The 12,080-nt window shown below is 43.3% G+C and overlaps 2 protein-coding genes across 4 annotated transcripts in view; both read right to left on the bottom strand.

Annotated features, from left to right (window-relative positions):
* ttyh2 (tweety family member 2) overlaps window positions 1-6,218 on the bottom strand; it is a 60,774-nt gene extending 54,556 nt beyond the window's left edge. Inside the window, exon 1 of one of the 2 annotated variants that reach the window (XM_084343202.1) lies at window positions 5,723-6,218. In XM_084343202.1, the coding sequence (XP_084199328.1) occupies window positions 5,723-5,851 (129 nt within the window). In that variant the 5' untranslated portion in view covers window positions 5,852-6,218. The remainder of the gene's footprint in view (window positions 1-5,722) is intronic. The other variant, XM_084343203.1, reaches the window with a different exon arrangement.
* Window positions 6,219-7,367: 1,149 nt separating this feature from the next.
* Window positions 7,368-12,080, bottom strand: part of rpl38 (ribosomal protein L38) — a 362,866-nt gene continuing 358,153 nt past the window's right edge. The window contains exons 1-5 of one of the 2 annotated variants that reach the window (XM_084341904.1): window positions 10,293-10,356; window positions 10,058-10,084; window positions 9,370-9,430; window positions 8,663-8,785; window positions 7,368-7,432 (exon numbers count right to left, since the gene is read on the bottom strand). In XM_084341904.1, the coding sequence (XP_084198030.1) occupies window positions 7,407-7,432; window positions 8,663-8,785; window positions 9,370-9,430; window positions 10,058-10,060 (213 nt within the window). In that variant the 5' untranslated portion in view covers window positions 10,061-10,084; window positions 10,293-10,356 and the 3' untranslated portion in view covers window positions 7,368-7,406. Of the gene's footprint in view, window positions 7,433-8,662; window positions 8,786-9,369; window positions 9,431-10,057; window positions 10,085-10,292; window positions 10,357-12,080 lie in introns of those variants that run through there. The other variant, XM_084341905.1, reaches the window with a different exon arrangement.

Below are 12,080 nucleotides of genomic sequence, written 5' to 3' on the forward strand. Positions count from 1 at the left end.
GTTTTGGTTCTGGTTCCCGTTCGAGCTTGGGCTGTGGTTGCACGCAGGTAAACAGTCTGTGTGGAGAGCTGAACCCATCGGCTATCGTCTGATGAAGATTTAGCTTTGTCAAATGCAGAAATCTGTTGAGAGACATGAGCCGAAATGTTGTTCCTTGCATCTTCAGTTGCTGATCGAACGACCGGCTATAGATCGTTATCGGTTACACAGATGTTTCTGTACCAGAGGCTAGATAGTCATCTGATCGTAGCCAATGGGCTCCAAGATTGTGGTCTTGCTAACTTAGTAAACTTAATAAAAACAATTTTGCATATATAACTTTAGCATATGGTGGAAGAATTTCTATTTAAGGGAACATAGTTTGCTTTCTTGCCGAGAGTGAGACAAGAAGATTAATACCACTACAGCTGTCCATTAAATATGAAACTCGAGCTATGAGACGGTTAGCTTAGCTTAGCATTAAGACCAGAAGCAGGGGGGAAAGGATGCAAGATCTTGTTTGTTGGGCACGAGCTGGAAATTCACTTCACTATTTACGCTAGGCTAAGCTAAGCTAACCGCCTGATGGATTCATACTGAATGTACAGGTAAGAGAGTTTCATCAATCTCTCGTCAACAAAGCAAATACAAGCTTATTTCCTAAAATGTGGAACTACTCCTTTAAGAACTTCTCTATTACTCTGTTACCGACGCTTCTTCAGAACCAGGGATGTTCTGGGTCAGTTAATAATTTAAGAAAGCAACAGACTAATTTATAATGTTGTTTGAATGTAATTGGCCCTGATGGAAGCGACGACAATGCCGACTTCCTCATACATTATATATTATTAAAATGCTGTGATCCTGATCCTGATTGGTCCTGATTGATCCTGATTGGTCCTGATTGATCCCGGCTGTCGTGATGACATCACATCACAGTGCCTGGGCTGGGTGAGGAGCAGCAGTCCGTCCGTGTGACGAGGACTGAGAGTATTTTGCACAAAATTGTTGGGACACAAAGCAGGAAATGGGAGGGGAAGTCAGATGGACCAGGACCTGCTGACCTACACATGATGCCTGGCTCACACTCTCTCACACACACACACACACACACACACAAATATTAGATAAACTAGGCCCCTGTCCTATTTTTTGAGAGCGAGCTTTTTCAGTTCTCAGTTTTCGCCCTCGTTCCGTCCTCCGGGCCTCGAGAAAGAGACATTAGATGCAACAAAAAAATAAATTTCAGCAGCATGTACTTCCCCGAGGTGATCATCAGCAGCAGCAGCAGCAGCGCTGGGGTTTCACTCTGTCAGCGAGAGGACAGTAAAAAGCCTCAGTCGGGTTAAAACAAAGTGCTCATCAGGTCGTCGAACTGTTCCTGGAACTTTCACTCCGACTGCCGAGCAACTTTTCTGAAACAGACAATTATCATGTTCAGCTGGGTCGGTCAGGACCGAGTGTGCAGAGGAGTGGAAGAGGCAGAGTCTGAATGTCTCTTCACAGTACGTTCTTTACATAATTGAGTGAGACACCATTAATTCCTCTGAGGAGAGTTCGCTCCAAAAGACCTCCAGACTGTCCTGAGTTCTCAGAGACAGATCAGATATGCAGAATTACGGATCCTGCTGCTTTTTTTGGGACGACTCGTCCCGCTCTGCCCCTCAGCAAACCCATTTGCCGGGACAAGATGTTGGCAGGTTACGTTTCTGCAAACCACTGATGCGACACACTTCCACATCAGGAGGTGGATGCGATGGTGGTGGACGTTTCAACATTTCTAAGTGTGACGCCACTTGATATTTTTAAGGAGACCTTGAGACAGTTTCCAGTCGTGTTTGTGGTGACAATAAGCTTCAGCGATCACAATATTAACGTCTTACGGCAAAGACGAAATGTAGCCTCATTCAGAACCCTCAGCTCGCCATTTTATCCCGCTTTAAAGTCCTGCATGTATGTTAAAGAGCAGGTCTAGACCGTACTTCTGAATTAATTCATTTACAGAGACCCAACATTTCCCCCATGAGCAAGCACTTGGTGACAGTGGTGAGAAAAAACTGCCTGTAACAGGCAGAAACCTCGAGCAGAACCGGACTTGACGGTGGGCGACCATCTGCCTCGACCGGTATCACACATTCACGTAGCGAGCCCTGTCTCGTGACCTCGTGTTGTTCCTGCATCAAGGCAGCCAATCACCAACACTATTTGATCTTGGCACAACAAACATGCTCCATGCTTATCGGCTCGCTGATAAGGAAGACATAACGGTGCCATGAAAGTATCAAAGTCCGATACCCAGCTCTAGAAACAGCTGGTAGCGTGCTTTGTGTTTGGGTGCAGCAGGTATCAACACTTTCATTACATACTCTAGTTTCTTTCAAGCATACCGAACCCTGAACTCTGCAGCGTGTTGCAGCTCTGGATGAGATTTTTCCCAAATACTGTACGTGAAACAAGGACGAGGCAGAAGAACGGGTCGGCTCATTGTCAGAGGACAGAAATTAGGGAAGTCTAGTCAGGTGATTCAGCTGACAGACATTCCTCCCCTGACAATAGCAGCGTCCAACAGAGGGTGAGAAACACTACTGCCACACACACACACACACACACACACACACACACACACACAGACAATGAACACTGAAGGATCACGACCTCTTGCATTCCATCACATGCGCTGGACCTCAGCCAACAAAGGACTTCACCAGGATCTCCCACAGTACAACCAGCCAATTATAATTCCTCTGAAAAAGCCATACGGGCCGGCTGAAACCCTCGGCTGCACTGCTCGATACTCTGCACAGCAGCGGCCGGCGAAACAATCGATTCAGTGATTCGTTTACAAACAGAGCGGACTCGTTTTAACCACGTGGAGTTCATTTTTGTTGTTTAACTGGATTCTTTACTATTAAATCGCTGCGGAAACATCCGTCCTGATGCCGTTAATCGACTACAACGTGCTGATCGTATCAAACCGAGTACTGACTCACTTAATTAGCAACATTAACACAATCCCTCAATAATTCAAGTAGCTTAACAGCTCCGCGAGAACATCCAGAGGCAATATCATCACCTGCTTTTGCCAGATCTGCTTCCCTTGATTGCACAGACAGCATATTATCACTGCTAATGCACTCAGATAACGAGCGTTGATCAGAATTAAGCTCGCCGGCCCCACAAAGGACAGGAAATGTAACGGCCTAAATAGCCTCGCATCAGCTTGGAATTGAGTCATTAGCTTCGGTGCTTCACACCAAATTGTTCTAAGAAGTGGCAGCATGAAGGGCTTTGACCTATATCTGCGACAGACACACAAAAGAGAGAGCGGCGGCACTGTTGTGTCACCGACGAGGCAGAGAGAGAGACACACAAACAAGCGTCAGAGAGAGCAGGAGAGGCTGATGGTGGCGATGACGATGGGGGGGTTTCCAAGCGCTTGTGGTTGACAGTTTCTCAGGAGGAAGTGCTGCTATCCTGCTGACACTCACCACCCCCGAGCCTCCCACAACCCCCGTGGCCCTGAGTCCACTTCCACACTGCTGCAGAGGATGGAAACTGGCAGCATGACAAGTCAAAAGAAAATCTCCTTCATCTCTCCATCTGTGTGCCGACACCAGAACAACATGCCACGGGATAATCTGTAAATCATATCCACGAGTACTGAAGAGAGCGCAGCTGAAAGCAGAGAGAAGCATCGCAGCCGATACTGAAGCCAAGACAACTTTAACTATTATTATTATTTCTTTTCTTACACTGCTAACTGTCGTTAGCTGAGTTGGCTGTGCAGTTAGCGGTCCAGACTGGGAGCCTGGAGTGGTTTTATGAGAAAGGACAGGCGGGGGCTAGCTGGTTAGCATGCTAGACGTCTTTCTGGTGATAATTTTATTACATTTTTTATGTTTTTACACTAAAATAGTTACATATTGCATCTTTAGGACAGCTGAGACACTTTGTAGTTTATGCTACCTGCTCCAAACCAAACACACAAAGTTAGCAACTAGCTAGGTAGAGTTAAAAATGGCACACAGAAGTCGCAGTTCAGTTCAAACATCAATCAATTTAAAAAACGATACCAATAAGATATTTTCAGCAGGTATACTGACGAGGAAAGGTTGTGTTTAGGGTGTTTGCTGTGCAGCTCACATCAGTGAAGTCAGTTTGTTATTGCACCACCACATTCGACTATTTACAAGAGACATCTGTCGTAAAACTGTCGTATAAGACTGAAAATTCGTGAACAGGAAGACTTCACACCCAACAGTTGCGTACGTGACGTTGTCTCGTTCAAGATCACCAGAACCCACGACTGACACCCTGTAGAGCCGCTCCTGTTCATTAGCTAGCTCACAAAACTGACCAACTCTCAATACAGCTGTCAATTTGGCCAGACGTGTCCTGATTTTCACCTTTTTTGGACAATTTTTCCGTGCCCAGTTGGCGGCCATGTTGGTGTTGATGATGCATATTGAGCGAGAGGGTGAAATGAAGCCCCCAGGAGGAGCGCCAGGCTTTGAAGCTAGTTTTCGTAGCGGTCAAACCGTGTAATAACATCGTCACGTGATGCACCGCGGCCCTAAAAGACTTAAGCTTACATTGTGAAAGAAGCGTCTCTGAAACAGCCCTGAGAAATGACTGTTAGGATTCGAGCCATTCGGTCCAATAACATCTGGAAACTCCAGAAGAGCTGCACGATTAAATTATTTTACTTTGTGTGATTCAGGGATCAGATCAGGATGTATTTGTCTCTCTGCACTGACGACTGCACATATTTGTTTCTGAAATACGGCTCTGGTCCACCAGAGGAGGCGTGACTGATGTTGTTGTGCAGTCAGTGATGGAAAACTTGAGAGCGTGACGACTATCAAGCCGCCACACTGAAGTCTGTGGTGGTCATGCATCTCATCCAGGCAGCATGAGTCAGAAGTGAAGTGATTCCTGCAGGTTCGTCCTCGTTGGATCTTGTTTCTGACTGAAAACAGCCGACGCGTGACTCCTCTCACAGTTCTTCCCACCGTCTGTCACCTCACTGCTGAAATAAAACACCTCCACATCTCTGTGACTCTGTTGAACCCTGCAGGTCTCCTGGTCTCCACCTCTGGTCTCCACCTCTGGTCTGCACCTCTGGTCTCCACCTCTGGTCTCCACCTCTGGTCTGCACCTCTGGTCTCCACCGCAGCACTGAGTTTAAAATGTCACCTGTTCTCAGCGTGATGTACCTGACAGGGAGGCTAAGCTGTAACCTTGAAAAATTAAACAGTGAGATCATCAAACATTCATGGTGCTTGACATGTGTTCACAAGCCGGTCATTAGTCATCCAGCAGTTGATCCCAACCCTCCTCAGAACCGTGAGAAACGGTCCCGTCAGCGCCTCTTCAGCTGGGTCTCTCAGATGGGAACCACTTCGACTCCCATGGGTGAAAAACAAAGCACCCACATGTGAGCCACCGAGCAGGAATTGAGACGTCTGTACTTGCAAAAACATTTCTGCAGGCATGTGACTCAGCTGTGAGACATTTCTGCAGGCAGCACCAGAACTCTGCAGGATTTCTCTGACTCGGTCCACTGAGCTGTGGTTCTGGAGAGAGAGAGCTCCTAATAAATGTGGCAGACTACTGAAGGCGGCTGCCTCTCACAGACATCATGAGACACTTCTGTCCTCAATAACACACAAACCTGCAGCCTGAGATTATAACACACATATAAAAGAAAGATGTTCAGTCACAAACATCTGCTCCCACCGACCTGCTGGTAGTTCTCCTCTTCAGGCTGGAAGCTGTTGTCTATGGGCTGAAACCTCAGGTTGATGTGAGGGAAATTGTGAAGCCAGTAAGTCCACCAGGGCGCAATGTAATCCACCCGAGCCGAAGACATCCCTGCCCCGAACCAAAAAGTTGGGCTTCAGCCTAAATTAGCCTCCCGTCCACTAGAAGCGGGCTGCTGGAGATCTTTAATCCCGTCTCACATCAGACAAAGACGGCGATAAAAGCATTGCTCGCCCGTGGAAACACTCTCAGCCACACATGAGCGCAAAAAAAACCCCCAAAACCGTCCCAAGAAGTCCCGCAGAGTCCCGCAGAGCCCGCACAGTCCGCAGCGCTGCGCGAAGTGAGACCAGACAGATTTTTTGTCATGAAGAGAAGAAATAATCACTCCGCGTGTGTGTGTGTGTGTGAGTGTGTGTGTGTGTGTGTGTGGACCCGCAGCTCCTATCCGACCGACAGCTGCTCCACACAACACTGTCACCGCCGGGAGCGCGCACTCAGGACATGAGGGGGGTGGCGGGAGTGCGCAAAGACGCTCCCTTAAAAAACTGAGTGAGTTTATTAAAATACAGACTGCCAGCAGGTCACACGCACACGCACACACACACACACACACACACCCTCCTGACTTAATGTGTGTGAGGATCTCACTCCTGCACTGACACCTGGTGGTCAAACCAGAGAGTTACACTGAACTGTTCACACAAACTGTACAATAATAAATAAATAAATAAAACAAGAGGTCTATTACAATGTTTATATTGTTGTTTTCTTTATTTCGTTTATATGTGGCGGACCCTGCCACCTCTCTAGCTTCAGACAGTGTTCTGGGACCTTGTTCTCCTCTGACAACAGCTTGTTTATTCACTTATGGAGAAAATAAATATTTATGAGTTTGTCTCATTACCTCATTATTATTGTAAATATTAAAATTCTGAGTTTGATTTTTTTCTCCAACACTACGTACTGCCCATTTAACACCAGGTGACAACACATAAAACACTTTATCATGTATTTCCATGTGTTTTATTGAGTCTCACTGTCCCGTCTTTAATAAACTAAATGTATTTATTTGTTGTTTATGTGAAAAATGAGTAAAATAGATTTAAAAAAAATTATTAAAACAGGTTAAATACGTCTAACCACAGTACTGGGATGTTGCTGGTATACAGATCACTTCACTCTGTACTGGTTTTATTTCAGGCATTGTTTCACTGACTGATGTTTTAAAAGTGTTTGAATGAAGCTTCACAAGGGAAGAAAAACATGTTACACCTGTTGTAAAGTTTTTCTTGAGCCTACTCATTTTATCCATTCTGTTACAGGATTAATCTGCAAGTGATCACACTTCCAAATAATTTAAGGAATTTCCTTGAAAACATTTAATTATCAGGACAAACAAATGTTTCACACCAAACATTTAAGGACATGTCCACATTTTATCTTATCAATATGGATTTTGTGGAGACGGCACTTAATCTGATTATAGCTCTGATCTGACATCTGGTGGAGAGATGTATACACACCATGTACACACTGATTAATGCTTCATCATACAATTCAGTTTTTCTATCATGTTTGCATCTTAGCAACACAACACAGACACAAAACCACAGACAAATAACTGTTTTCCAATTTTTTATTACAATTTGTACATCACGGATTTACTTGAGCTCCTTCACAGACAGACCTGCAGACAGAGAGAGAGAGACGGGTTAGGAAATATTCACCAGCAACAAACTTCACACCAGAACAGTCTGCAACTTGTTTCTGACAGATGGGGAGAGCGATCAAACACTAATGTTTCTTAATTAATCAATTTATAAACTCCAATAAAATAATAAAACCACATTCATGCAGTCAAGGCGAACAAGTTGTATTCACATCAGAGCTTAGCGTGACGCCATTGAAAGCAACTGAATGTTTTATTTACACACAAATGTGCAGAACTACTCATCAGAAGCACAATGCTTAAGTAATATCTGCTTTTTAAGCAGAGAAAAAGGAGTTTGGATGTAGTTTCAGCCCTCACACTATTTATCTCTTCACTGTTGAACTTTTATATAAATCAGAAACCTGAGAACACGACAGAATCAGGAGATGAGTCTTTGTCACAAGCTTGTTCAGATTAACATGAAAACTGTCAACCAAACAACTACTAAGATTCACAGGTGACCAACAGATAGAGAATCATAACAGCAATAATATTCAACAGAAGACGACCTATAATAATAAATGTGGGTCTGTCCTTAGTAAACTGTCATTTTGAAATGTTACTGTTCCTCTTCATCAACGCACTTTGGGCTACACTGAGAGGAGTTATAATGAACACATGTCATGATGACAGTATTCTGTGTTTTAAAAGACGTCATGAGCCTCTGAACGTTATAACAAACTACCTTGGTAACAGTGTCTGCAAATATACTTTGTCACAGTTTACATGAAGACCAAATGTCTTCCTCTTGAGGAAGCTTGTTTAAAACTAAAATATGCTGGTTTTGTTTCTCAGGCTGAATAAACGCTGTAAAACATCTGCCATGTGTTCCTGAACGCGGCCTCATTTACATCAGTACGAGTGCTTTTATTACTAGCACACTGCTCTGGTTCACAGTGCTTTACTACAATTACAGCCGTCCTCTGCAGCCTACAGAAATGTCTCACACCATCCCTGTGTGATGGACCCACTCACAGAAACCACAAGTGATCCCAAACTCCACAGGGTGCCTTTAATTAGACCCAGCAAAGACTCAAACTTCTTTATAAGAGACTCATCTAAGACTGTTCAAAGTCAAGTATACATCATTTAGATGCAAAAACCCCATGCACCGTGTTAACTGCAACTTTCTCGTTTGAACCCAGACTGCCTTTATCCCAGTTGTGTGTTCACATCACAAGCCGGCTTCTCGTTAATAATACTGACCTGGGGGCAGGGACTGCTTGAGCTTCTCAGCCTTCTCCTTGTCTGTGATGACCAGGGTGTACAGGTACCTGCTGCAGCGGACCTTGAACTTAACATTGTCCTTGTTCTTCTTGATCTTTACGGCTAGAGGAGACGAACCACAATCAGATCATTAGAAATGTCTACACAAACTGAAATCACTATTCAAACCTCTGACAGATGGATGCGAGTGTTTATTCGTTCAAATTTGCAAAACAGACTTCAGTTACTTTTTTTTTACTGTTAATTGTTTCCTGGACTTTTGTTGCCAACAAATGTGGAAGAAGTTCAAGGAAAAATAGGAACTTCTTTGAAAAGACAAGCTCCATGTAAGTGCAAGAAATGTTAAATCATTATTCAGTTATTGCTGGAAATTCTCCACATATCTTGACTTGTATGTTCACCTGATTTTTGCATGCTCAGCTCACTTAATGCACTCTGACTTGAGCACTTATTTGGAATAAATCCCTTAACTTTAACTAATAAACAATTGCACGTTTTTTACTAGGACACTACTTCAGTGGTACTCATTTGATTTGCTTGCATGTGAATAACATTCCAGTAGTCTCCTGTTTATCCATCATGTCTTTTAAATGTGCTTATATTCATGATAAAGTTGCATGCACACACATTGCTTCCATTGTCATTAACCAGTACAGGCAGGCGAGACAGTGAAGAGTTTAACTTACACTTGGCATCCTTCCTCCTGGCTGTCAGCAGGAAATCCTTGATTTCTTCAATCTTGCGAGGCTACAATTGAACAACAGATTTAAAAACATGTTTAATTTTCATTCACAGGAAACAGACTCGGGTTGGGGAGTGAGGTGAGGTGAGGTGAGGTGGTGTCCGGGGACCGGTGGAACTGAAGTCTCTGGTAGAAATCGAAACTCAGCACTAGGTCCATCATTGTTCTTGCAAGACTGTGAATCCATCACGAGCACATCAGCCTGAGATGTTTGGACGTCTTGCTGAAGGCTAAAGGCTCCATTCAAGCTAGCGAGCCGTTAGCTGTCACTACCGTAAAGCACCAATTGCTGGCGTAAAGTACGTAAAGCTACACCTTACAGTACAACTACAGTTGACATGGCTTCAACTGCTCTGAAATAGTCAACGCTGGCATCTAATGATATAGATAAACACATAGGCTGGGCTAATGAGCCAGAGATGACATCTACCTCCAACAGGCTGCAAGTTAGCCGGGCCCTGCTATGCTAGCGGCACCATGCTAATGCTAATCACATTGCTACACTCGTATTTTGACTGTCATATCGCCATTAACACACATTTCTAGTTATATGTCCATACACACACGTAACAATACTGTATAACATGCAGACTTAGCCAATTAAGTGTTAAACGTATAGAACAAGTCCTCACCATGCTGCCGTGTCCGCGGACTGAGTGCTGGAAGGAAGAGCACAGAAAGATGGAGTCAGTTCATCGGTTGTAACGACGAGAAGAAAAGTGTTAGAAAATAAATTATTATCTCGTCATCAAGCTGCTAAAGAGGATAATTATAATTTGACATGCATAAGGATGTGAATATAAACGTTTAGGAGGATGGATGATGATAGAAATTGCGAACTTGTTTATGTGTGAACGTGAAACTCACTCAGTCTGCCAGAGAGGGGATGAAAAGGGGTGGAACTTCCGGTTCGAAAGGATTTTATACCGCGCTACGGGAAGTACAGAGGGACAATGTCGAAAACGAAAAGCGTATGATGCGTAGTTCAGCTTAGTCGAAATTAATCGTAAATAAAACATTAAAACTCTGTACATGGAGTTTAAAGGCGCCGGATGAAATATTGGCTTTTTAATCCAGATGTTTGACTCTAATTTAATCAACATTATAAAGAAAATCGCCATCTTTGAAACACGTTTCCCCTCTGACAACAATTAGGAGTGTGTAAAGGTACATACTTGTGTATTATATGAATATTCTGATTGATTTTGTCCCAATAATCTGATTAATGATTGAATTGTACACCATTAAATTTCCACCTGATTTGTTGCTTTGGCAATTCAAAGTCAAGTCATTTTTTTTTTCTTGCGTACCTGGACACAGATTATACACATAAGCTCTTTTAATTGAACATAATACAATGGACAGCGTGACCAATGTGTGTGAAGGCCATTACTCGACTTCTGTGTGGCACTTTTGTCATCCTCCAATTCATTATGTTGTTGTCAATTGAGCTCTTCACGTGGACAAAAGGCCACGGACTGCTTCTTGTTCCTTTCCTCTGATAGACAAACGGAGCATATTATTTATTTATTTAAGTATGCAGTGAAAGGTACCCCAGTGTATCCATCCCTCACCTACCGTAACCCTCTCACCCTGAAGCCTCATGCTAGCTGCGACCCTGAAAAGACTGTAGTCGAATGAAACAAGAAGAAACTGGATGAATAACGAACAGCAGAAAAGCTGTAACACTTAGAAGGTTCTCAGTTCAATGATAACTTTTGTGTGGACATCAAAACCTTCTCAGAATAAATGATTTTACGGCAGGAAGGCAAAAGGTGAAAATAAACTTCACATACTAATTAAATTCTTTGCAATACTTTAAGAAAAGGATTTTATTCTCACTGCAGGTGGTGTCAATGCTGCAGGACCAAGGCTGACTCAAGGTGAAGCACTTTCCTGACTATAGAGAAAGAAGATAAGCAGCCATTCAGAGGATGATCCATCCATCTATCTATCTATCTATCTATCTATCTATCTATCTATCTATCTATCTATATCTAGTAGTAAAACATATTCAGCCCGAGACTCAGCATATACCATTTTGAGCTATAGTTATTTTGACGAGCATAGAAAAATAATAATTATGATACGTTTAAAGAACATTCGGCATGACAGCCTTCCCATGTGGCACAACAAGCCAAACTCCATTCGGAAATCTGTCACTTTAAGGGTGCCTGTGCCGTGCCGGACAATGTATAACGTGACAACATCAAACGAGATCTTTTACGAATCACAAAGAGTTTGACGTCAGTTCGGCGTAAACGTAAAAGAATAAATAGCACAACATTGCAATAAAATCGAAACTCTCATAATCGGTTCGACTGTTGCTTTAACAATGCATTTATGCGCCCGCATTACCCACAATGCAACCCAGCCGCTGAGTGACATCGCTGGAGGCAATCGATCAGATTACATGCAGCTTCTTCTGGAGCCACAAAAGTGTTTTTACCACTTTATTCACTTACGCAGTCGTACTCCACACCACCTGTAAACACAATTAGATGTGAAAAATGGTGGCGTTTCCCTTTAATAGATAGGTTTTTGCACGTTATAAAAGTTATATTCAGAGCGCAGTTATTTCCCATGTATCTGCAGCTTATTTATCTGATGTGACCCATCTGACTTCATTCTTCTCTCCTTTCTCCTCTTCTTTAA

Source organism: Pagrus pagrus (genome assembly GCF_965226575.1).
Source record: "Pagrus pagrus genome assembly, chromosome: 21".
NCBI lineage: Eukaryota > Metazoa > Chordata > Actinopteri > Spariformes > Sparidae > Pagrus > Pagrus pagrus.